This window comes from Salmo salar, chromosome 24 (genome assembly GCF_965601325.2).
Source record: "Salmo salar chromosome 24, fSalSal1, whole genome shotgun sequence".
NCBI classification, from domain to species: domain Eukaryota; kingdom Metazoa; phylum Chordata; class Actinopteri; order Salmoniformes; family Salmonidae; genus Salmo; species Salmo salar.
Genome location: NC_138314.1, coordinates 8,904,056 through 8,930,139, shown reverse-complemented (window position 1 = coordinate 8,930,139; position 26,084 = coordinate 8,904,056). Strand labels below are relative to the sequence as shown.

The 26,084-nt window shown below is 44.5% G+C and overlaps 1 protein-coding gene across 1 annotated transcript; it reads right to left on the bottom strand.

The window, feature by feature from the left end:
* Window positions 1–380: 380 nt before the first annotated feature.
* Window positions 381–26,084, bottom strand: LOC145864002 (inactive carboxypeptidase-like protein X2). Its single transcript, XM_082968789.1, is given in 25 exon segments — window positions 381–1,762; window positions 1,764–1,898; window positions 1,988–2,154; window positions 2,415–2,514; window positions 3,476–3,615; window positions 3,833–3,963; window positions 4,389–4,751; window positions 4,854–5,083; window positions 5,489–5,665; window positions 7,035–7,231; window positions 7,405–7,528; window positions 7,779–7,870; window positions 7,975–8,119; window positions 8,269–8,353; window positions 8,692–8,831; window positions 9,265–9,374; window positions 9,509–9,586; window positions 16,046–16,102; window positions 16,838–16,915; window positions 18,396–18,479; window positions 20,664–20,822; window positions 21,037–21,084; window positions 21,232–21,513; window positions 22,365–22,400; window positions 25,421–26,084. Coding segments are annotated over 25 exon segments (3,633 nt in total). The 5' UTR covers window positions 25,662–26,084; the 3' UTR covers window positions 381–1,528.

The window sequence follows — 26,084 nt, the reverse complement described above, 5'->3', positions numbered from 1 at the left end:
ACTTTTAGTCTTAATCTCTGGTTGTTTACTAAACTACTCACTCTGTTTAGCACATGACCTCACATGTGAATCCTTAGCCCCACCCACAGAGATGGGTGGGGCTAAGGCTTAAGAGGGTGTTAACAATGCAGAATGGGTGTAGACAGAGCTCTCCAGTAGGTGTACCAAAACATTCAAGGACCAACTTTATCAACTTTCAAAGCAGAATTACTTTCCCATTATTTCTCAACTGCAGTGTATGATATACCAATTTCTAGTTCTGAGTCTCTACTTTTATCCAATGTAAAAAACACAATTTCAAATTCTGCTACATAAGACCGAATCGAGGCAGTCGGTCACATTTTTGCTCAGTGTGGACATGAAGAACAAAACACAAATGCTGTACGTAAACAAGCCTTTATTATTTGAAAAAATAACTTTCCTCAGCTAAATTATGAGGAACATTTAAGGAAATCTCTTTTGATTTCTCTCCTACTATTCAACAAACATTTTGTAAAGTTACTGTATGTCGATATTATGACTTTGCTGTCAATGTGTGAAAATAATGTAAATTAATCCACACTTTTATAAGAAAAACAGAAACTTTGATTCTTTGTTTTGACTCTTCAAGGGTGGAGGCGATAGTAAAACAAGTGCGTAATCTGCAACCACCACATCTATATGATCTCTGAAGTACATTCTCTAGGAAAGCTTCGCAACAACTTTTTAAATTGGTATAACATTTATTTTCCAGATATCAGTGGTTCTATTTTTCTACTCTAAACTGACATTTTTGTGTGTGTTAACGTTGTATTAAAAGACCTACTCGAGCAGTTATACAGACCACTGACATTAGCTTGTGTACATGACTGTTCTTGCATTCAACACTGCATTGTTTCTTTAATCAGTTTTTGCAGATATACCTAAACACTTCTTGTAGCTCCTTTGTTGATCTGAAAGAATGGATGGCTGGGGGGGGCTACCAGAGTTATTGGAGTTTCAGGCATTTTGCTTAAACCTACCCCTACCTGTCAGTTCTTTAAAGGGATACTTTGGGATTTATCTACTTCCACAGAGTCAGATGAACTCGTGGATACCATTTTTATGTATCTGTGTGCAGTTTGAAGGAAGTTCTTAACTAGCGCTAGCGCAATTGCTAACTAGCTTTAGCGCAATGACTGGAAGTCTATGGGTATCTGCAAGCATCTTTCTAGTCATTGTGTTAATGCTAGTTAGCATTGGCTTGCAAAACTAACTCGAACTTCCTTCATTCTTGACACAGAGACATAAAAATCATATCTACGAGTTCCTCTGACTCTGGGGAAGTAGATAAAGGGCATCATTGCCAAAATCCCAAATATCCCTTTAAGGGGTCACTTAGTTGTCTACTCTAAGAATTGAGTTAACAGCCTGGGCTCAGGACTATGACATCGGTCCTGTTCAAATACCTTAGAATGCATACTTCCTCCCTTCCTACCTTGATTTTTTCTAGGAAGTGGGGAAGAAGGATGTATTGGAAATGTATTGGAACAAGGCCTTGGTGTTTAGTTTAGTAATCGTCGATCTTGTACTCGTATTTGTAATCCAAGATGGAGTCCGTGAAACTTTCCGGTGCCGACGTTTGCCCCTCTCCTATGAACCACGAGTCATACCAAGCAGTGGTGGGCTCCGCCTCTGCTGTCGTGGGAACCGGCGTGGTCGTCGGGGGCAACGTTTTTGTCGTCTCTGTTGACGTCGATGAGGGGGGCGGTCGAGCCCTAGCACTTGCCTTTGCATGTGACGCGTCTCAGAAGAAATCATGAGTTGAGATCTGGGTTTCTCCACATGCCTGTTACCATTGGAGAGACCGTGTTCCGTCTTGTTCCCCCGTTGCCGTGGCTGAGCAGGCGTATGGGCTTGTTGCCGTGCAGGGCCATGATCTGTGGATGAATAGATATCATTTATATAGTGCTTCAATGGCTCTAAAGTGGCTAATAGGCACTCTAATTGTAGATGTAGCAGTACCCACTTGTTTGATGCGGTCCCAGTTGGACTTGGCCAGGTTAAAGCTGCAGGTAGTTGCCCCTGCCTCGTAGCCCACCACACACAGCTTGGTCAGGGGGGCGAAGCCTTCTGCCCGCACCGTCACACGGTACTCACCTGGGTTCAACAAGCGCCAGTAGTCCCCTGTTACAGCTGTGGAGCAAGCAGAGAGGAGAGGGCTTAGACTGCACACTCAGTAAAGATAGCACTGGCAGGCTCCTGGACGTCCACTGCATGTAGGTTTGTTCAGGGGGAAGGGACAACAGGTTGTTACCAATATCTACCCCAGCTGTAGTTTAATGAATATACCAATATAACAGTGCATAGCGACATTCATGTGTTCACAGCAGTCAGAATGCCAAGGGCAGTAGCCTATGGGACATGGTTAACACAAAGCCACACACTGTACCCACCTGTAGAGACATCATGGTTGATCCCCTCTACAGAAACTGTAGCATTAGCGATGGGGTTCCCCTCATTGTCTTTTACCACGCCCCTGATCCCACGCTGCACCTGGGTGGGGTGAAAACCAGGGTTCAAAAGGTCAGTCACTCTACAGCAGTGGTATACAAACTTTTTCAGTGGGGACCCCATTTTTCCCACAATAATTTCTTGCGATCCCAGAGATGGTTGTCCTTCTGGAAGGTTCTCCCATCTCCACAGAGGAACTCTGGAGCTCTGTCAGAGTGACCATTGGGGTCTTGGTCACCTCCCTGATCAAGGCTCTTCTCCCCCGATGGCTTAGTTTGGCTAGGCGGCCAGCTCTAGGAAGAGTGTTGGTGGTTCCAAACTTCTTCCATTTAAGAATGATGGAGGCCACTGTGTTGTTGGGACCTTCAATGCGGCAGACATTTTTTGGTACCCTTCCCCAGATCTGTGCCTCGACACAATCCTGTCTCGGAGCTCTACAGACAAATCCTTCGACCTCATGGCTTAGTTTTTTCTCTGACATACACAGTCAACTGTGGGACCTTATATAAACAGGTGTGTGCCTTTCCAAATCATGTCCAATTTACCACAAGTGGACTCCAATCAAGTAGAAACATCTCAAGGATCATCAATGAAAACAGGATGCACCTAAGCTCAATTTCGAGTCTCATTGAAAAGGGTCTGAATACTTATGTAAATAAGGTATTTTTTTTCTATACATTTGCAAAAAATTATAAAAACCTCTTTTCACTTTGTCATTATGTGGTATTGTGTGTAGATTGAGGATTTTTTAAAAATTAATTCCATTTTAGAATAAGACTATAACATAACAAAATGTGGAAAAATTCAAGGGGTCTGAATACTTTCCGAATGCACTGTGTATATACAGTATATATATATAGTAATATATATATATATTTTGGCGACCCCAGCTTTGAATACCACTGCTCTACAGCCACACTCCAGGACCGTGTGTGTGTTTGGTATACTCTCAAAATGTGTTAATTGTTTCTATGTGTGTGCATACGTGTGTCTGTGTGTGTACCTGCTCCATGAAGGTGAGCATGGCCTCTCTGTTCTTCTCCCACTCAATGACCAACTCACTCTGATGGGGGAACTTATCACAGCCCAGGAACACTGACAGCTCCAGACAGTTAGTGTGCAGGTAGCTGAAGTCATTCATACCTGAGGATGGAGGGAGAGGGGGGGGGGAAGACAGGTGGCAATGAGAACCTGCAATGCAAATGATGAGCCACCAGAGAGCACCATTGCCCCCAAAACTGGGTCCTTTACTCTGATCAATGTTACATTACAGGTTTCAACCTTTTTGAACTACTGTATGTAATGTCTTAATGAACAGCAGATAACAATGGAATAAAAAAGGGATGTTGTCGGTCCTTACTTCCTGTGACGGGCTGCCACTTGGCGCGATTGACGATTCCAATGCCTCCAGTGATGTCATCGCCGTGACAGGAGCCGTGGGAAGTGTATGTCATCGACAGGTGAGTAGAGGCATAAGAGATGGCCAACCACCTATAACACACACACACACACACACACACACACACACACACACACACACACACACACACACACACACACACACACACACACACACACACACACACACACACACACACACACACACACACACCCACACACACACACACACACACAGTCAGATAGGGTAATCTGATCCTAGATCTGTGGTTAACTTGGGCTCCCGAGTGGCACAGCGGTCTAAGGCACTACATCTCAGTGCTAGAGGTGTCACAACAGACAATCTGGTTTGAATCCAGGCTGTATCACAACTGGCTGTGATTTGGAGTCCCATAGGGCGGTGCACAATTGACCCAGCGTCGTCCGGGTTTGGCCGGTGTAGGCCGTCATTGTAAATAATAATTTGTTCTTATCTGACTTGCCTAGTTAAATAAAAACATTTACTTTATGCTACACACCTGAAAAAGGAGGCGTCTGCTGTGGCCCTGGGTTCATCCTCAGGCTCTGCGTACCCCCCTCTCCCTCTGTCATCCTCCTCTTCCTCTTCCCTGTGGCCATAGCCATGTCCCCTCCACTCCTCCTCCGGCTGCTGGTATCTCCTGTTATACTGGTCTTCTTCTCGCTGCTGGTATCCCCTGTTCCACTGGTCTTCTTCTGGCTGCTGGTATCCCCTGTTCCACTGGTCTTCTTCTGGCTGCTGGTATCCCATGATCCACTGATCCTCTTCCGGCTGCTGGTATCCCCTGTTCCACTGGTCTTCTTCTGGCTGCTGGTATCCCCTGTTTCTATGATCTTCCACCGGCTCCTCAAACTCCTCGTACCTAGAAGAATGATTTAAATTGAGTTGATTGTTTATTTGCTTTCATATCATTATTACTCCTGCCAAAAATAGCAAGAGTGCAGGAAGAGAAAGAGCCTCGTACTGTCTCTTCTTGCGGCTCTGTGCCCTCTCTATCTTGCCCTCTCTGGTGCTGGCGCCGGCGGTCTTGGTTAGGCGGTGATTGTCGTAGGGGTACGCCACAAACCTCTCTCCCCCCTGGAAGTTGGCCCCCAGTACGAATGGGTGGCTCTCCATCCACAAGATGATGGCTCGAGTCTCCACAGCAATCTGCAGGACAAGAAGAACAAACAGCAGCCATCTTTTTTTATTTAACTAGGCAAGTCAGTTAAGAACAAATTCTTATTTACAATGATGTTCTTCCCCGGCCAAACCCTAACCCGGAGGACGTTGGTCCAATTGTGCGCTGCCCTATAGGACTCCCAATCACGGCCGGATGTGATACAGCCTGGAATCGAATCAGGGTCTGTAGTGACACCTCTAGCACTGAGATGCAGTGACTTAGACCGCTGTGCCACTCGAGTCCCCTTGTTAAGTTGATAAACAGAGAAATGGACTTCCTTGTACTGTCTCTGCTCTTCACACCATCTACATTTCCTTCCCTCCTGTTTCTCCCCTCCTGTCTTCATCCCCTCCCTTTCTCCCTTACCCTCCCTCCCTCCCTCCCTCCCTCCCTCCCTCCCTCCCTCCCTCCCTCCCTCCCTCCCTCCCTCCACACACACTGTCATCCCCCTCTTGATCTGCAGGGATCTTGACATGGTGATTGGGGGTCAGTTTGGGCACCATGCCCTTGTCCTCGGCCTCCCACAAAACCCTGTTCAGGTCAGGGAAGTTCTGGAAGATGTCATGGCCGTCCTCCGTCCAGTGGCCTGTTGTCCAACCACTCAGCTCGGAACCCTGTGGTGTCAATGGGACAGGATGTTATGGGTATATGGACTGCATATTTACTATAGTAATATCAACATGTTAAAACCAAACGTCTTAGGATTTGCTTGAATGTCTCTAGTCTTGAATTAACATATGAGATATGTTTTCTTCTCTTGAGGAAAATAAAGTTGGGCGCTAGACTGTTCCTGCATACAACAATACGTTCCTACAGGACAACAAGTTGGCTAAATCAGACACTGTCTGGCACCCATTTTCCTTAATAGAAGAAAATAGATTTGCACCCTGGAAGTGTAAAGTATAAATACAGGCTGTATTTCCCTGTAAGGGTCGTTCTTGAATTATGGTAGTATTTTGGAATGGCATTTTGGAAAACAATTACTTGATTTTTTTATTTAAATGTAGTTGGGTACATCTTCCCATTCTAAATCAACTAATATGGTAGCTTAATGATTTAAAATATGTTTTTACCATTATGATAACATTGTGCCACCGGTGGAGTAGTAACACCAATGAGGATTTTCTGAAATGGAGGCCACAAATGCTCAAATCTAAGGTCAATCCTTTAAAAATTATTTACTAAAGTGATTAATTATTTCCATTTATTTAAACTGGCTGACACCAAGTGACGCAAAATGATGAATGAAATTCTCAAATTTATGACATACTGAAAGGTCGTGATAAGCTAATCATTTTCTTTAAGATAGAACCCTCCCTCAATAACAGTTTGCCACGGGAAAAAATGCTCAAGGTCCTTGTATATCTTTGTAATCAGCGATTTTCAAAGTGGTAACACCAATGACATAAAACTGAGGGACACACATTATACTAGTAAAACAATAGGTGTTTTTATTGATCTACAGCAAGAGTATTCAACTCTTACCCTATGAGGTCCAGAGCCTGCTGGTTTTCTGTTCTACCCGATAATTAATTGCACCCACCTGGTGTCTCAGGTCTAAATCAGTCCCTGATTAGAGGGGAACAATGAAACAATACAGTGGAACTGGCTTCAAGGTCCAGAGTTGAGTTTGGGAGGTCTAAAGTAAACAATATTAAATACTTTTGTTTACTGTCTAGCATTCAAAATAATAGATAGATACAGTATCTCTAAACCCCAAAACATGTCACTACACCCCTAAACATCGCCAATGGGGCAAGCCAATTTGCTAGCCCCCAGTAGTTTCAACAATGCATACAAATAGTTGTTTTGCAGTATAAAGGACTTACATATGTTTTCTTATTAAATAACAGTGAAATAAAATTAGAATGTATTCTTTTTAATGTTTTTGTCATTTTCTATTGTTTTTACATGGTGCCAAAGTCAAGGGACAACATTTACCACCGCAATTCAAGAATGAACCGTATAATATCCAGTACTGACCACTGTGAGGGCCTTCTCCTGCCCATCAGGGTTGAGTGAGGGCACCAGGTGGATACGTATTCCCTCCACCAGGCGGCGCACTCTGGGGTTGCCATCATTGTACTCCTTACACAGGTACTGCAACAGAAGAAGAACCATCTCCCGCCCCGTCGCCTCGTTTCCATGGAGACCGGCCGTGTAGCGGAACTCCGGCTCACCTAAGGAGAAAAACACAGATTGTCATTGTCTTTCCATGCTTGAGCGGACACGAGTACAGAGCTTTCTATGAAAGTTCGCCTGGAATAACAAAGGGGTGCAGTTAGCCTGGAATAACTAATGGGTGCATGTTCTGAAAACTGTGGACACAGACACAATATTGGTTTCATCCCACCTATCTCGTGTTCTGTGGGGTTGCCTGATATCACCATGGCCAGGATGTCCAGTCCGTTGGAGCTGCGACCCAGGCTGTACATACTGGTGATGTTGGGACACTCCTCAGACACAGACTTCATCATCTACCAGAAGAGACACACAGGGGAAAGCAGCAGTTACCAGCCCTGGCCCGGGACACCTTCAGTGAGTCTGTGCAAGTCTTTGTTCAAGCACAACAAATCTTATTAAATGAATCTCCAAAGTGTCAAGACAGAGTTGAAGTCAGTTGTCACAATCCGTCAGACAAAACATTAGACCTGATTCAAGTTCAAACAGGTGGTACTGACGGCCTTAACGTTTGAAGTCCCCTGAAATGGGAATGTTCCATCTCACCGTGACCATGTCTGAGTAGTTGTGATGTCTGAAGTCCAGGTACTGGACGGGAGTCACCTCATTCTGCAGCCTCTGGTAGGCACTGGTGGGGTCTGAGGAAATGAAAATGCACAGTGTGAATGTTTGCGTGTGTTTTATGTTTTACTATCCTTGTGGGGACCAGAAGTCTAGTAGGGTGGGTGCGTGTGTCACTCACCAGGCAGTGGGCAGCCTAGTACCTCCAGCCTCATACAGCAACTACCATTCCAGCTCTGAGGGATAACTCTGATGTAGCGTGCTAGTATGGGCTCAGCTAACTGATTCAGCACAGGGGTATCCTTATCAGAGTTAGCAAAAAACAACTAGAGACAGAGAGAGGGGAGGAGGGGGGTAAAGAGAGAGGGAGAGACAAATATATTTGACATGGTGAACTTTTGTGCCCCATAAAAAGAGCATGAGAGTGAACCCTGGGACCAAAGTACATTTGAAGCAGCGAGGCTGACAGACTCACCCAGTCAGAGTAACCGTCATGGATGGTTTTCCATTCTCTGCTGTCATTACTGAATTGCACGTAGTACGATGTCACAAAGTCACTCCTGAAACAGAAAGACGCACACAAATTTTGTCACCATTTTGTCTTTGATATGTCTGAAATTGTCTGTGCGCTTGCATGAGTGTGTGTGCGTGCGTGTGGTTTGGTTTCACTATCCTTGTGGGGAACAGAAGTCCTCACAAGGAGGGTAAAACAAGGAAAAAGGCTATTTTAGGGTTAGAATTAAGATTAAGGTTAGGGATTAGGTTTAGGATTATGTGTGTTAGGGTTAGATTTAGTTTCAGGGTTAGGAGTTAGGGAAAATAGGATTTTGATTGGGAACGCGTGTTTTGGTCCCCACAAGGATAGTAAAATAAACGTGTGTGTGCTTGTGTGTCTTACTCGTTGCGTGAGTCTCGTCCCTGTGTTATGATCCCAGTAAACTCTGTTGCTCTGCGAGCGTCCATCTCAAACCAGTGAATATTGTCCTCTGGGTTAGGACACCACGCCCCACCATGCATGTCCTCCTCATCATCCGAAGCCTGGAAACCATGGAAACCATACAGTGTTGGAGATGTGGGTAAGGGGGCTTACCGTCAGGTTCCAATTAGTGTGAAGAGTGTACCTGCATGTTGAGTTATGCTCTGTGTTGGCTGGAGCAGTACTGAGACTTAGGGTTAGTCACTGTGTGAGGGTTAGTGTGTGAGGGTTAGTGTATAAGGGTTATGGGTTAGTGTGAGAGGGTTAGACTTAGTGTGTGAGAGTTAGGGTCAGTGTGTGAGGGTTAGTGTATAAGGGTTATGGGTTAGTGTGAGAGGGTTAGACTTACTGTGTGAGAGTTAGGGTCAGTGTGTGAGGGTTAGTGTGTGAAGGTTAAGGTTAGTGTGTGTAAGGGTTAGTGTGTGTGAAGGTTAAGGTCAGTGTGTGAGGGTTAGTGTGTGAAGGTTAGTGTTAGTGTGTAAGGGTTAGGGTTACCTGTATGTTGAGTCGTGCCCTGGCTTGGCTGTAGCGGTGGTGAGACATGGAGGAGGCCAGCAGCTGGTCTGATTGTATTCTATGAGACTCCATACCCAGGGGAGGACACTCTGCCACCAGGGGAAAACATCTCAGTCACACACACATCACAAAAACTTCAAACCACAATGGAAAAGCTCTTAAACTCTTGCTAAAACTCTTGCTAACCGAGTATTGTATCATTGGATGGTAGCAAGTTACCTACTTTTGGGTTCCTTGAATACGTGTGGTCTCTTCTTGGCTTTGGCCCTCTCTTCCTCTTCCCTCCTCTGCTGAGCTCTCTCTGTCAAACAGCACCATAGTCAATCACTAACTACAATCCCAGTAATAGATTCTCTGTGTGAGCGCTTGCGTGTGTACACGTGTGTGGTTGATGACATTCGATCCTCGTTTGTTAAGTCAAACGACACCGCTGGTCCTGCTCACGTTGCCCTACCCTATGCTTTGACCTCTTTCTCCCCTCTCTCCAGATGAAATCTTGCGACTTGTGATGGCCGGCCGCCCAACAACCTGCCCGCTTGACCCTATCCCGTCCTCTCATCTCCAGACCATTTCCGGAGACCTTCTCCCCTACCTCACCTCGCTCATCAACTCATCCTTGACCGCTGGCTACGTCCTTTCCGTCTTCAAGAGAGCGAGAGTTGCACTCCTTCTCAAAAAATCTACACTCGATCCCTCCGATGTCAACAACTACAGACCAGTATCCCTTCTTTCTTTTCTCTCCAAAACTCTTGAGCGTGCCGTCCTTGGCCAGCTCTCTTGCTATCTCTCTCAGAATGACCTTCTTGATCCAAATCAGTCAGGTTTCAAGACTGGCCATTCAACTGAGACCGCTCTTCTCTGTGTCACGGAGGCTCTCCGCACTGCTAAAGCTAACTCTCTCTCCTCTGCTCTCATCCTTCTAGACCTATCTGCTGCCTTTGATACTGTGAACCATCAGATCCTCCTCTCCACCCTCTCCGAGTTGGGCATCTCCGGCGCGGCTCACTCTTGGATTGCGTCCTACCTGACAGGTCACTCCTACCAGGTGGCATGGCGAGAATCCGTCTCCGCACCACGTGCTCTCACCACTGGTGTCCCCCAGGGCTCAGTTCTAGGCCCTCTCCTATTCTCGCTATACACCAAGTCACTTGGCTCTGTCATATCCTCACATGGTCTCTCCTATCATTGCTACGCAGACGACACACAATTCATCTTCTCCTTTTCTCCTTCTGATAACCAGGTGGCGAATCGCATCTCTGCATGTCTGGCAGACATATCAGTGTGGGTGACGGATCACCACCTCAAGCTGAACCTCGGCAAGACGGAGCTGCTCTTCCTCCCGGGGAAGGACTGCCCGTTCCATGATCTCGCCATCATGGTTGACAACTCCATTGTGTCCTCCTCCCAGAGTGCTAAGAGCCTTGGCGTGACCCTGGACAACACCCTGTCGTTCTCAGCTAACATCAAGGCGGTGACCCGATCCTGTAGGTTCATGCTCTACAACATTCGCAGAGTACGACCCTGCCTTACACAGGAAGCGGCGCAGGTCCTAATCCAGGCACTTGTCATCTCCCGTCTGGATTACTGCAACTCGCTGCTGGCGGGGCTCCCTGCTTGTGCCATTAAACCCTTACAACTCATCCAGAACGCCGCAGCCCGTCTGGTGTTCAACCTTCCCAAGTTCTCACACGTCACCCCGCACCTCCGCACACTCCACCGGCTTCCAGTTGAAGCTCGCATCTGCTACAAGACCATGGTGCTTGCCTATGGAGCTGTGAGGGGAACGGCACCTCCGTACCTTCAGGCTCTGATCAGTCCCTACACCCAAAGAAGGGCACTGCGTTCATCCACCTCTGGCCTGCTCGCCTCCCTACCTCTGCGGAAGCACAGTTCCCGCTCAGCCCAGTCAAAACTGTTCGCTGCTCTGGCACCCCAATGGTGGAACAAGCTCCCTCACGACGCCAGGACAGCGGAGTCAATCACCACCTTCCAGAGACACCTGAAACCCCACCTCTTTAAGGAATACCTGGGATAGGATAAAGTAATCCTTCTGCCCCCCCCCCCCCCCAAAAAAAATATAGATGTACTATTTTAAAGTGGTTGTTCCACTGGATATCATAAGGTGAATGCACCAATTTGTAAGTCGCTCTGGATAAGAGCGTCTACTAAATGACGTAAATGTAAAATGTGTGTGTGTATCGACAAATGCAGTAATGCCTCAGAGGATCCAGATGCCTTCACATTGCAGATAGGAAGGAAACCAGATGTATTCTGTTTCTCCAAATTCAGGAATGTGCTGATTAAATTCAGATTGTTCTTTTTTTCTTCAGTAAATCTAAGACAGGCCGCACACTGTTGTATCCAAACTTTCATAACCACCAGTCACATTTTATGGGTAACCCTGCTAAAAGTGTCAATATATCTAACTGGATGAGAAATCTGTCACATTTTGTATTAAATGTGATTTTGTTCTACGTACAAATGTGCAATCACAGATAGTGGTGGACAGAGTATGCCCCCCCGTCCCCCACTCTACAAGGTGTTGAAAGTGTTCCACAGGGATGCTGGCCCATGTTGACTCTAATGCTTCCCACAGTTGTGTCAAGTTGGCTGGATGTCCTTTGGGTGGCAGACCATTCTTGATACACACGGCAAACTGTTGTCCGTGAAAAACCCAGCAGCGTTGCAGTTCTTGACACAAACCGGTGCGCCTTGCAACCTACTACCATACCCCATTCAAAGGCACTTAAATATTTTGTCACATATTCAATCCATGTCTCAAGGCTTAAAAATCCTTCTTTAACCTGTGTCCCCCCTTCATCTACATTGATTAAATTGGATTTAACATCAATCAATCAGGGATCATAGCTTTCACCTGGATTCACCTGGTCAGTCTATGTCATGGAAAGAGCAGGTGTCCTTGATGTTTTGTTCACTCAGTGTAATCTCCCATAGACAAAAGTCCCTGGTTCCATTCTGATTATACATTTAGCTGGTTCTACTCTCCTCGCTGTACAGGAGGTACAGTACAGAATGGAACATGTGGCAACAGCTGTTGGTTCTTATCCCGAGTGTTTCGATCTTCATTCTAAGCTCGTGATTTCAACATCTCTCCCCTCCATTACTGTTAGACTCGCTACTCCTCTGTTTCTATCCCTTATGTTGTTTTTCCCTCATCTTTCCTTCCAGCATGTTCTGTAACCTCTCTTTGCTGTCCCATCTCTCCCTTTCTTTCTGCTCCAGCTCAAAGCTTCTTCCATGCACCAATACAGGTTAAATAGGTTTACATTTAAGTCATTTAGCTGTTATCCAGAGGGACTTACAGAAGCAATTAGGGTTTAGTGCCTTGCTCAAGGGCACAGCAACAGATTGTTCACCTAATTGACTCAGGGATTCAAACCAGCGACCTTTCCTTCCCTCACAACACATTTCTATGGTTCAGATTTGTCCTATTCTAGATAGAATTAACTTTTGACCCTCGTCTTAGCAAGTGAAGCCATACTGAAGCTTCACAGCTACATGTTTGCAATGCCCAGGTAGAGACTGATATCTGTGTTTTTTTCCTCATTCGCTTTAAGCAGAAACATGAACCATTAGGGACTGATATTCTTCCACTACATTATGAATCTCTGAGTGACGTGTTCATCTGCTTGACTGGGAGCTTTGACAGTGCAAAGTAGGACATTGTAGTGTTACTAAGTTTTACTTGCAATGACTTTGATATGTGGTTGTTTTACCTACCTTAGTTTAATGGACACAAACACATGCTGGGTTGTTTGGCTGACCCACCTGCTGGGTTGCAGACATTGGGTCACTTTGTTGTTAAAAAAAACATTTTACATTGTGACCTTCCATTATAGAGTTTTGCTTTGATGTGGATTGAGGCCTATACTGTACATTCATACATTCATACATTCACCTTTCCTATTTCTAATGTGGGATTGTGTTTCTGTATGTCACGTCCTGACCAATATTTAGGTATTATTTCTATTATATTTGGTCAGGACGTGGCAGAGGTATATTTGTTTTGTATTATGGGGTTTTGTGTGTGGTGTAGTGGGGTGTATTAGTTTGGTATAGGTTCTAGGTTTGTTTTTCTATGTGTAGTTTTGGGTGCTGGACTCCCATAAGTAGGTGTGTGTTTGTTTGGTTTTCGTGGGTAGTTGTTTTTGCACTGCGTGTTGTGTGCCTGCAAAACTGTTCCTGTCGTGTATATTGTTTTCCAGTGGATGCGTTACTCCTTTTTGAATTAAAACATGAGCATCCATATTCCCGCTGCAGTTTGGTCTATTCAACACGGCTCTTTTTGTGACAGAACTACCCACCACCAAAGGACCAAGCAGCGGAGAAGAGGACAGAGGCAAGTGAGGGAGGAATGTTGGAGGCAGCCAATTTTTTAGGGTGGGGCACAAGGGCTATTTGGCGGGGCGAGATTACAGCCCCAGGCCAGCTCCCCGTACCCTTGTAGGGCAGACTGGACAGGTCCCGTGCTTTGGGGTTGGGGCTGTGGTGAGGCCTGGGATTTTCAGGCCGGTAGGCAAGGTACCAGCGCCCCGCATGTGCCAGGGCAAAGTAGGCATCGAGCCGGAAGGGGTGATGCCAACCCTGCGCTCAAGACCGCCAGTGCGCCCTTTCGGTCCGGTGTTTCCCGCTAGATGCACTAGCATGGAGGTGCGTGTCTCCAGGCCGGCACGTCCAGTACCAGCCCCACGCATCAGGAGTCTAGTGCGTCAGCCCAGCACCGCCAGTCAACAGTCGTCGGAGCTGCCCGCCAGTCAACAGTCGTCGGAGCTGCCCGCCAGTCAACAGTCGTCGGAGCTGCCCACCAGTCAACAGTCGTCGGAGCTGCCCGCCAGTCAACAGTCGTCGGAGCTGCCCGCCAGTCAACAGTCGTGGGAGCTGCCCGCCAGTCAACAGTCGTGGGAGCTGCCCGCCAGTCAACAGTCGTGGGAGCTGCCCGCCAGTCAACAGTCGCCGGAGTGGCCAGACTGCGCTGAACTGCCGGAGTGGCCAGACTGCGCTGAACTGCCGGAGTGGCCAGACTGCGCTGAACTGCCGGAGTGGCCAGACTGCGCTGAACTGCCGGAGTGGCCAGACTGTTCCCCGGCCCAGCCCGAGGGGCCCTCCTGTTCCCCCGGCCCAGCCCGAGGGGCCCTCCTGTTCCCCCGGCCCAGCCCGAGGGGCCCTCCTGTTCCCCCGGCCCAGCCCGAGGGGTCCGTCTGCCTGGCGCAGCTATCGGCTCCACCGAAGTGGGCGACGCCGAGGGTGGAGCAGGGTCCACGTCCTGCACCGGAGCCACCTCCAGGATAGGTGGGTTGGGGAGGGAGGGTGTAGCACAGTGCCGTCGTTGACGGCAGCCACCCTCCCTTCCCTCCCTTATTGTTTAGGGGGTATTGCTTTTTGGTTTTGTTGGGGTAATGGGGATTTTTTGTGTTTTCTTTTAAGGTGCATTCCGGGGTCTGCACCTTTAGGGGGGGGGTAATGTCACGTCCTGACCAATATTTAGGTATTATTTCTATTATATTTGGTCAGGACGTGGCAGAGGTATATTTGTTTTGTATTATGGGGTTTTGTGTGTGGTGTAGTGGGGTGTATTAGTTTGGTATAGGTTCTAGGTTTGTTTTTCTATGTGTAGTTTTGGGTGCTGGACTCTCAATTGGAGGCAGGTGTTTCTAGTTGCCTCTGATTGGGAGTCCCATAAGTAGGTGTGTGTTTGTTTGGTTTTCGTGGGTAGTTGTTTTTGCACTGCGTGTTGTGTGCCTGCAAAACTGTTCCTGTCGTGTATAATGTTTTCCAGTGGATGCGTTACTCCTTTTTTGAATTAAAACATGAGCATCCATATTCCCGCTGCAGTTTGGTCTATTCAACACGGCTCTTTTTGTGACACTGTACCTAATTGGAAACTAAAAAACTATGAGCAAACTAACCTATGTAATTGTACATGGAAATTGATTGTGATGATACCCATGAATGAATGCTGCACAATGTGCTTATTTTTTTAAAACATTTTTATCAGGGATAAAATTTGATTTGATAAGTATGAAATTGTTTGATGAAATATGCATAAAAGGATAGTAATTGCCCATAATTCTGCACTTTAGTATACTTTTGCACTTCCAATTTTGATTATCATGATTTAGTGAATGCAAAGAAAATGTTTTGATCTACTGGGCTTTTTAAAAGAAAGACTAACTTTCTGTTTTGTCTGTTAGTCTTTTTGCAGGGCAGTTGTGTTCTTTTGATGAATGTATTTGCAATTTCGAAGATATAATAAAGTTTTGATGAATGTATTTATGTTTTGAGAAGGCATCTATATTTTGAAAACGCATTTACTGTTTTGCAAAAGGGAGTTCTGTGTCTTGTGGACTTTGTTTAAAAAAATCAACAACATGATCCCAAAAATTGCTCGTCAACCCAGAATGAAAGTTCGTAAAAACCCAACTAATCGTTAAATTAATGTTTGGGTAATCCCAACAACCCAACATGTTGAGTTATTCACACAACCCAATCGTTGACTGGGTCAAAATAACCCAGTGTGAATTCTATCCAATATTTACACAGCGCTGGGTTACCAAAAACCCCAAATTGGGTTGTTTTTAACCCAGAATTTTTCTGTGAGTGCATTAACTGTAAGTTGCTCTGGATAAGAGTGTCTGCTTAATGACCAACATGTAAATGTTACTGTATAATGTGAAGTATCTACAACTGAAATAGATCACAGTCATTCAGATCATAATGGAAAATAGGCTGTGCACAATACCTCTATCCTCTCTCTCCTTTTCTTTCCTTTGGTTCTCTCTCTCCTCCTGTTTTTTCGCTGTGGTAAACAAAGGAGGGAAAAACAATCATGGATGAACTTGAGGTTACTTCCCCCCACCTCCCCATTACATGTAACAGTATACTGTGTATGTTGGGTGTTTTCAGTGGAGTGAAACATTTAGAACGTTGCAGATAGAATAACATAACGTCATGATGTTACTTGGCATTTTCTTATTTGGGAGTTTGGAACATCAGCTGCCAAAGTCTTGCTTAACCCAAACTTAGACAACAGACCATATAATTGAAACAGTATACACTTCTTTTTTTTCATTCTTGTGGGGAATGAGAAGTGTAGGCCCATTACTTTTGACTCCGTGGTAAAGGGCCAGTTCTTTATTCTTTATTGTGTCTAATCTTTATTTCACCGCAGGGTCCCATTGAAATGAAAAACATATTTCTAGTGGAGATTTGGCCAAGGGTTTATTTTACAGTGCAGAGTGCATGTGTGTGTGTCAGTGTGTTTTAGGTTTTACCTCACAAGGATAGTAAATCAAGGAAAATACAGACAAGTGGAGACATTTCGCAGTGTTATGTTTAGGGTTGCAATTATGGTTAAGGTTAGAATTAGGTTTAAGTGTTAGGTTTAGGGGTTAGGGTTAGGTTTAGGTTCATGGGTAAGGTTAGGGTTAGGTTAAGGGTTAGGCTTAGGGGTTAGGGAAAATAGGATTTTGAATGGGAATCAATTGTTTGGTCCCCACAAGGACTGTGTGTGTGTGCCCGTGTGTGTACATACTCTGTCCACCACTATGGCCGTAGTCATACTCCTCGTACCATGGGCTTTCATAGGTGGGTGGTGGTGTAACAAGCTCCTCTGTATTGGAAGGAGAAAACACAAACACATCACTCCAGTAGCCTAGACTGAGTAGCACACTGTTTCTGCATTGATTCAACAGTACATAACTGCCATGGCAAAACCACAACAACCTGGCTCAAGCAGAAACAGACTGGCAGCCTGTCTAGTAGTACTAATCTATTTTTACTAAACAACATAACAGAGAGAGTCTCTTTGGTTTAATGTGTGCCTTCCGAAGCTCTCGGAAGCTAAAATGCAGTATGTAGTTTCAAAACATTAATACAGTAATTTTCTACTACAGTGATGGTGGAACAGAGCCTTTATTTCTGCATCCACAACAGACACTCTCTGTTTGGACCCACATAAAGCTAGCATAACACGCTGCCTGTTATTTGCCTAGTTAAATGTTTAATTTAAGTTTACAAGGAATATAACAGAGCAGCCATCTTGTGAAAGGCTTCTTGCTCAAAAACAAAACCATGAAAAGCCTTTGACTGTTTTGAACTACACTCTCACCCACTCGCTTTCCTCTAAAAAGCAGGGTGATGATCTAGCCTCCTACTCTGATGTCATTCCCTGGACTAAGAGCTCTATTCAATCTGATCTGCTTTAGCCGACATCAGCATAGAGATTGTTTTGGCGATGTTGGAGGTGGAACTGCGTTAGAGCTATCAAATCCACAAGCGTCTCCAGGCATTATGCCTAAAGCAGACATTGGCATTGGCTGCACAGAGTTGCATTAACCTCTACGGGATCGGTGTCCCTAAACCGTGACAGTTGTTGCTAACATGCACTAATATGACTAGAATGACATTGTAAGTAACAGACAACTTTCCAGGACATAGACATGTCTTATATGGGCAGAAAGCTTAAATTCTTTATAATCTAACTGCTGTGTCCAATTTACAGTAGATATTACAGTGAAAAAATACCATGCTATTGTTTGAGGAGAGTGCACAACAACAAAACACTTTTATCACGGCAACTGGTTTGATACATTCAACTCTGAAGGTAAATAATGTACTTACATTCAGTATTCTTGCTCTGATTTGTCATCCTGAGGGTCCCAGAGATAAAATGTAGCAAAGTTTTGTTTTATAAAATACATTTTTATATTGAAATCTAGAAACTGGGTTCTACAGTTTGAACCCTTGCTGTCTCTGAGTGCCATTATTTCTATATAGCCTACACTTTCTCGTCCTGAAATTCTTATGTGAGTGGGATGGGTGTGGCTTCGTGACAATGATCAAGAGCAGCTGCTCACCGATTTGACAGCTCCAACACAGTTACACCTCAGACACCGCCAAAACATCAGCTGATCTGATTGAATCTAGGTCTAAGCATATGGTTTACAGGATCTACTTCCACACTATAAACCCTAAAACAGCGGTTGTTTTTCATTCTTAGAAAGGAGGAATAGCAGCATACAATGTGGCCCTCTAAACGGTGACTGATTGACCGACTGACTGACTGATTGACTAATTGAGATGTAAGTCACCTGTAACAGCGTAGCTCCAGTCATCTTTCTCTGTGGGGACGACCTCTTTACCATCAGGGAAAGGAAGATTCTCGGGCACCTCGTCTGTTATTGGAGAACGGAGAAAACGAGAAAGTGAGAATGGAGATCTCAGAGAATAAAGAGAGCACAAAAGAGAAAAGAGAGAGCAAGATCGAAGAGGCACATGAGAGTAAGGAAGGAGGCAGATGGAGAAGTAAGAGTAGAGAAATCAGAGAAAGGAGAGGATGAGAATGGAGAGAGATGGTGGAGTGGGAACAGAGAGAAATGGAGAGGTGCAGGAGAGTGAGATACTGTAGGAGTGGAAATATGGTAGGTTGAAACAGTAGTGGAATTATGTACACAGTAAAAGTAATGAAAACCTGTTGCAGCTATCACACAAAGAACAGATGAGCTGAGCTTTGCTGACAAACCTTCACATGAGATGAGATTTTCATCATATAAGGTGGAAAACCTGAGTCATTGGTTAAAGAGTCCAGTTGGCAAATATCATAAAGGGTTCGATTTAGAGTGGATCTGGACGAGAAATCCAGAGATAAAAAGTTGTTTTTGAATTTTAACCCTATCCCAAACCGTAAAATCGGACACCTCGAGTGCATAGAGGAGTTCTGTGTCTATAATTCTTAAAATAATTGTTATGCTTTTTGTGAACGTTTATCGTGAGTAATTTAGTAAATTATTAGCAAATTCCTCCGGAAGTTTGCGGGGGTATGCTAGTTCTGAACGTCACATGCTAATGTAAAAAGCTGTTTTTTAATATAAATATGAACTTGATTGAACAAAACATGCATGTATTGTATAACATAATGTCCTAGGTGTGTCATCTGATGAAGATCAAAGGTTAGTGCTGCATTTAGCTGTCTTCTGGGTTTTTGTGACATTATATGCTAGCTTGAAAAATGGGTGTCTGATTATTTCTGGCTTGGTACTCTGCTGACATAATCTAATGTTTTGCTTTCGCTGTAAAGCCTTTTTGAAATCGGACAGTGTGGTTAGATAAAGGAGAGTCTTGTTTTTAAAATGCTGTGAAATAGTCATATGTTTGAAAAATTGAAGTTTTTGTATTTTTGAGGAATTTGTAATTCGCGCCACGCCTATCATTGGATATTGGAGCAGGTGTTCCGCTAGCGGAACGTCTAGATGTAAGACGTTAATCCTAGACCCTGGGTCTCGACCCCGCCCTGTGCAGCTGGGTCCTGGACTTCCTGACGGGACCCAGGTGGTGAGGATATGTAACAACATCTCCACCCCGCTGATCCTCAACACTGGTGCCCCACAAGGGTGCGTTCTCAGCCCTCTCCTGTACTCCCTGTTCACCCACGACTGCGTGGCCATGCACGCCTCCAACTCAATCATCAAGTTTGCAGACGACACTACAGTGGTAGGCTTGATTGACACTCAATGTCAACAAAACAAAGGAGATGATCGTGGACTTCAGGAAACAGCAGAGGGAGCAGCCCCCTATCCACATCGACGGGACAGTAGTGGAGAGGGTGGAAAGTTTTAAGTTCCTCGGCGTACACATCACGGACAAACTGAAATGGTCCACCCACACAGACAGCGTGGTGAAGAAGGCGCAGCAGCAGCATCTAATTCTGACGTGAGACTGTGAGAGCTGGTAGGTTATACACCTATAGTACACGTTTAAACTAATAGCTAGTATTTAAAAAAAATACTTTGATAATAATTTTGAAGTAGTTAGTAAAGTTAATTGAAATTAGTATTTTTTGTCATTGATGCCTTGGTTCCATTCATTCATTCATTCATTCATTTATTCCATCCATAGATCGTATACATACACTGAGTATACCAAACATTAGGAACACCTTCCTAATATTGAGTTCCGCTAAATTATACTGATATTTCAATATTATCCTTATTTATAGCACAGCGTTGTTGACTACTCGTTTCTGATTGGCTAGAAAGGCATTCTGTGTGTGATTTTAAAATAATCGATTCAAGGACATACTGTACATCTGATGTAATAGCAGCACGAATACTGACCATGAAGATTGCTATTTTCCCATTTCCTATAATGGAGGATCCTGCTTTCTGGCAATAACAGCCTGTAGTACCCTGGTCGACCTTGAACTTCATGACTTCAATGAAAGGGGGAAGTCGTTCTCCCCTGATTCATTCATTCATTCATTCATTCATTCATTCATTCATTCATTCATTCATTCATTCATTCATTCATTCATTCGGTCAATGAATCATTCATTTTAGGACACAGAGGGGGATGAAACATACATCTGGCGTCCCAGTAGTCCTCGTCTCCCTCGTCCACCTTTCCATCCACCACAGGAGTGGGGGGCGTGGCCATTGGGTCCTCTCCCTTCCAATAGTCATCTTCTGGGTCGACCACTGGGCCTGCGGGCTCCTCCTCATCTGGCTTCCAGTAGTCATCCTCTATCAGAGGGACAGATGGACAGTAGAGGTAACTTTATTAGTGTGGAGATTTTTTTAAGCTAGATATAAAACAAAATCCACATGGTTTTTCAAGGTACAAATAAGATCATAAACAAAGTGGCTCTGCTATAAAGTGTTGAGTGGTATTTGAACACTGAGGCACCGGCTTCAGAGAAATTCTATAATGGTTTGTCATCTGTACACATGGTCTCACCGTTGTCTGGGTAGGGGTAGTCTGGGTATGGGTCAGGTTCTGTGGGAGCTTCAGATGGGACAGAGATCAAAGGATTACAAACAACTTTGTTACTCACACAATGCAAAGCCAATAAAAAAATCTAATCAACCAATTCTAGTCCGTTTTTATTGAAAACGTTGATTACAGTAGTAAAGTGGTGTGTTACTGCATTACCTGCTTCTGTGTACACCTCTGTAGTAGTTGTAGGTGGTGGTGTGGTAGTTGTAGGTGGTAGTGTGGTAGTTGTGGGTGGTGGAGTTGTAGGTGCTTCTGTCCGTGGCCCCTTTTCTTTGCCCTTCTTTGGCTTTTTGTCTGCTTTAGGCTTCTTGGTGGCCTTGGGCACTTTGGGCTCCTTGTTCTTCTTGTCTTTCTTGTCTTTCTTGTCTTTCTTGTCTTTCTTGCCCTTCTTTTTATCCCCTTTGCCCTCCTCTTCCTCTTCGGCTCTCCTGACCCTGGCTTGGTGTCAACGGGGGAAAGGAAAGTTAATAAACTTGGTCATTTTGACATGTTGATTCCTGAGGGTCAAATGTCAGGTTTAACAGCACATAACAATCCTATAACAGTCGGATATGCCAGGATATGACAAGATGGCATTCAAACAAAGGCTATACATCAACACCAACTCTCTGCTACTGAAGTAGACTGATGAGAGATAGAGAGACAGCTAAACAAATAGAAATAGAGTGATAGAGTGAGAGGGGGCAGAGAGAGATGGTGACAGAGGAAAAACAGTGGGAAACAAAGACAGACAGACCGAACTCCCGGACCAGACAGGGGATGGGGAAATCTCCCAGACAGAATCACTCTAGCAGGGGGCACAGCTGAGCTAACGGGGGGCGGGGGGGATGTGTGACTGAGAGGAGATGACGGTGTCCTGTGCAGAAGAAAAGCTACTCTGTTCACATGGTGAAACAACAGGGTCCTCACACACACACACACACACACACACACACACACACACACACACACACACACACACACACACACACACACACACACACACACACACACACACACACACACACACACACACACACACACACACACACACATCAAGGAGAGGGACTGCAGTGATATCATCACACCCAAGGTCAAGGAGATCTCATCTGGGTTTATGTAAATGTTTCTACATTATGTCACATGACATTAAAACATTCCATAATCACGTGTTTTTTTTCTATCTGATGTGTAATGGATAAAATATAAAGATTTTCTTCTTTCTGCCGCTTCCTCTGAATGTACATATTTACAGTATGCTGCATGCTACGTATAGGATGTGGATATAATTGTGCTCTTGTGCTACTTACTGATGGTGCTGCTTATATCGCCACGGAGGGCATTATCTTGGGGAAGAAGAAGTTGTGTTACTACAGAAGTCAGTGGAGTGTATTCATTGGTATTTCCCTCTCTCTATTCGTGGCTATTTGAATACCTGTGCCAGTGACCTACAGTGCAAGTCGGAAGTTTACATACACTTAGGTTGGAGTCATTAAAATTTGTTTTTCAACCACTCCACAAATGTCTTGTTAACAAACTATAGTTTTGGCAAGTCGGTTAGGACATCTACTTTGTGCATGACACAACTCATTTTTCACTTCTAATTCACTGTATCACAATTCCAGTGGGTCAGAAGTTTACATACACTAAGTTGACTGTGCCTTTAAACAGCTTGGAAAAATCCAGAAAATTATGTCATGGATTTAGAAGCTTCTGATAGGCTATTTGACATCATTTGAGTCAATCGGAGGTGTACCTGTGGATGTATTTCAAGGCCTACCTTCAAACTCAGGGCCTCTTTGCTTGACATCATGGGAAAATCAAAAGAAATCACTCAGATTTGTTTTTTTGACCTCCACAAGTCTGGTTCATCCTTGGGAGGAATTTACAAATGCCTGAAGGTACCACGTTCATCTGTACAAACAATAGTACGCAAGTATAAACACCATTGGACCATGCAGCCGTCATTCCGCTCAGGAAGGAGACGCATTCTGTCTCCTAGAGATGAACATACTTTGGTGCGAAAAGTGCAAATCAATCCCAGAACAACAGCAAAGGACCTTGTGAAGATGCTGGAGGGAACAGGTACAAAAGTATCTATATCCACAGTAAAACGAGTCCTATATTGACATAACCTAAAAGGCCGCTCAGCAAGGAAGAAGCCACTGCTCCAAAACTGCTATAAAAAAGCCAGACTACGGTTTGCAACTGCATATGGGGACAAAGATCGTACTTTTTGGAGAAATGTCCTCTGGTCTGATGAAACAAAAATAGAACTGTTTGGCCATAATGACTATCGTTATGTTTGGAGGAAAAAGAGGAGGCTTGCAAGCCGAAGAATACCATCCCAACCGTGAAGCACAGGGATGGCAGCATCATGTTGTGGGGGTGCTTTGCTGCAGGAGGGACTAGTGCACTTCACAAAATAGATGGCATCATGGAAGGAAAATTATGTGGATATATTGAAGCAACATCTCAAGACATCAGTCAGGAAGTTAAAGCTTGGTCGCAAATGGGTCTTCCAAATGGACAATGACCCCAAGCATACTTCCAAAGTTGTGGCAAAATGGCTTAAGGACAACAAGTCAAGGTATTGGAGTGGCCATCACAAAGCCCTGACCTCAATCCCATAGAAAATTTGTGAGCAGAACTGAAAAAGCATTTGCGAGCAAGGAGGCCTAAAAACCTGACTCAGTTACACCAGCTCTCAGGAGGAATGGGCCAAAATTCACCCAACTTATTGTGGGAAGCTTGTGGAAGGCTACCCGAAACGTTTTACCTAAGTTAAACAATTTAAAGGCAATGCTACCAAATGCTAATTGAGTGTATGTAAACTTCTGACACACTGGGAATGTGATGAAAGAAATAAAAGCTGAAATAAATCATTCTCTCTACTATTATTCTGACATTTCACATTCTTAAAATACAGTGGTGATCCTAACTGACCTAAGACAGGGAATATTTACTCGGATTAAATGTCAGGAATTGTTAAATGTATTTGGCTAAGGTGTACTGTATGTAAACTTCCGACTTCAACTGTATCTGTGGAACAGAGGCTGTGTATTCATGTCATATTCATGTGTATTCAATATTCCTCTCCCTGTCCTTAAGAAATCTGATTCTGTGTAGTTGGTTTTTCTAATATCTTTTCAATTGTGCAAGCCATAAATATGTAGCCTATAACAGTAGTAGTAAGTTTTACATAGTTTGTATTGCACTATGTAACAATGTGTACCCACAAAATAGTTATACAGTACCTACTAGCTAATGTAATTACCATGTAAATACAAGGTTTTAGTGCAATTTAATTGGGAAATTGGACTGATTAAACCAACAGATGTGTGTGCTGGTTTACTCCATGTTAAGCTGTGAATCTCAGAAACAAAATTTGTTTTATAACTAACACTACATCATCAGCCCATCTCAGAGGGTGAATCCTTCCATTTTGGAGCTGGGTTCTGTGGTACAGCACAGTACAGTAGAAAATAAAAGTGGACTGTACAAATCTGTCTCCAAGATGCTGAGCTCAGAGCCCAGCCAGGTCTGTTACTGCAGAAGACTGAATCTTCCCCAGTCCCAGGTCTACTCTGCTTTGGGCCAAGAGACAGTCCAGGTATGAGTGAGCTGGAGACAGACAGGTAAGAGTACTGTATGGTGTGTGTGGTGTGGTGTGATGTGGTATGTGTGTGCGGGGTGGACACTGTTGGACTTGTCATAGTGACTGAAAGGTGTGTGTGGGTAATTCAGGAAACTGCTGGCTTCTTTCAAGACCAACACTCTCCTCCACCTGCCTTGTGCCCTGTCCCCTGTGCCTGCCTGATGATGTCATATAACGTTCTACAATCCTCGTCCTGGAAGGAGGCATCTGTTCCAGCCCAACAACCAGACACTGTTGATGATTCTACTACTAAGGTTTTGATCATTAGCTGATACGATGATAAGATGTGTTATTGCTGGGCTGGAACAAAGGCCTGTACACCAGCTGAATTGGGTCCCATCTAGTAGGTAAAACCATCCATGTTTCTAGCCACTCAGATGGGACCCAATTCTCCACTTAGTAACATATATAGCATTATAATGTGAATGTTCCTACTAGGCAAAAACTGGTTGAATCAACGTTTCCATGTCATTTCAACCCAAAACTTCAATGTGATAACTTTGAATCAACGTGGAAAACTGATCGGATTTGCAAAAAGTCTTCAACGTAAGAGAATTTTGTATTTTTTTTCATAAAACTTTTAACCTCAATGACAGGGTGACATTTTTGGCTGAGTTGAATTCACGCTAGTTGACAACTCAACCAAATGTAAATAAAAACTAGACGTTGAACTGACGTCTATGTCCAGTGGGTTGGCTTCGTTCTTACCTGGTAGGGCATCCTCCTCTGTGGCTCTCTTTTCCTTGCTAGTCTGGCTTTGTGTCTCTGTGAGATCCTCTTCTTTAACTGGTTCATCCTGGGACTCCTGTCTATATAGGGCCTCCATCCCTATCTCCTCTACAGCCTGGCCTAAAGAGACAATGCCTCCTGCACTCTCCCCTGCTCTGGGCAGTAGCACACAGAATAGGGCCAGCAGAACCAAACACACCACTGCAGTATGACCTCCCATCCTCCTTACTCTACCTGCCTCAGGATTCTACCTCAATGTTCCACTGAAAAGTTCCAGCTCAGTGTTCCGATTAAGTATTCCAGCTCTGTATTCTAGTTCAGATTTCCCAAAATCTTGCTTAAAGTTCCAGCTCAGAACGCTACTCAGAAATTCTACCGAAGTGTTCTATATCTGAATTATATCACAGAATTCTACCTCTCAGTTTTCTACTCTAGTGTTCCATGCCTTCTCTCCGGTGAGGAAGATTCTGGAGCTCCAAGCCACAGCCAGACACAGACTCACTCAGAGCATGAGGCAGGGCTGGACACAGAGAGAAGAAAATAGTGAGGGAGGGAGGAAGAGGGAGGCAGAGCAGTCCAATTGTCCTGCAATTTAACTAAATGAGATCCACAGCTCTCCTGGAACGACAGATGAAAAAGTAAT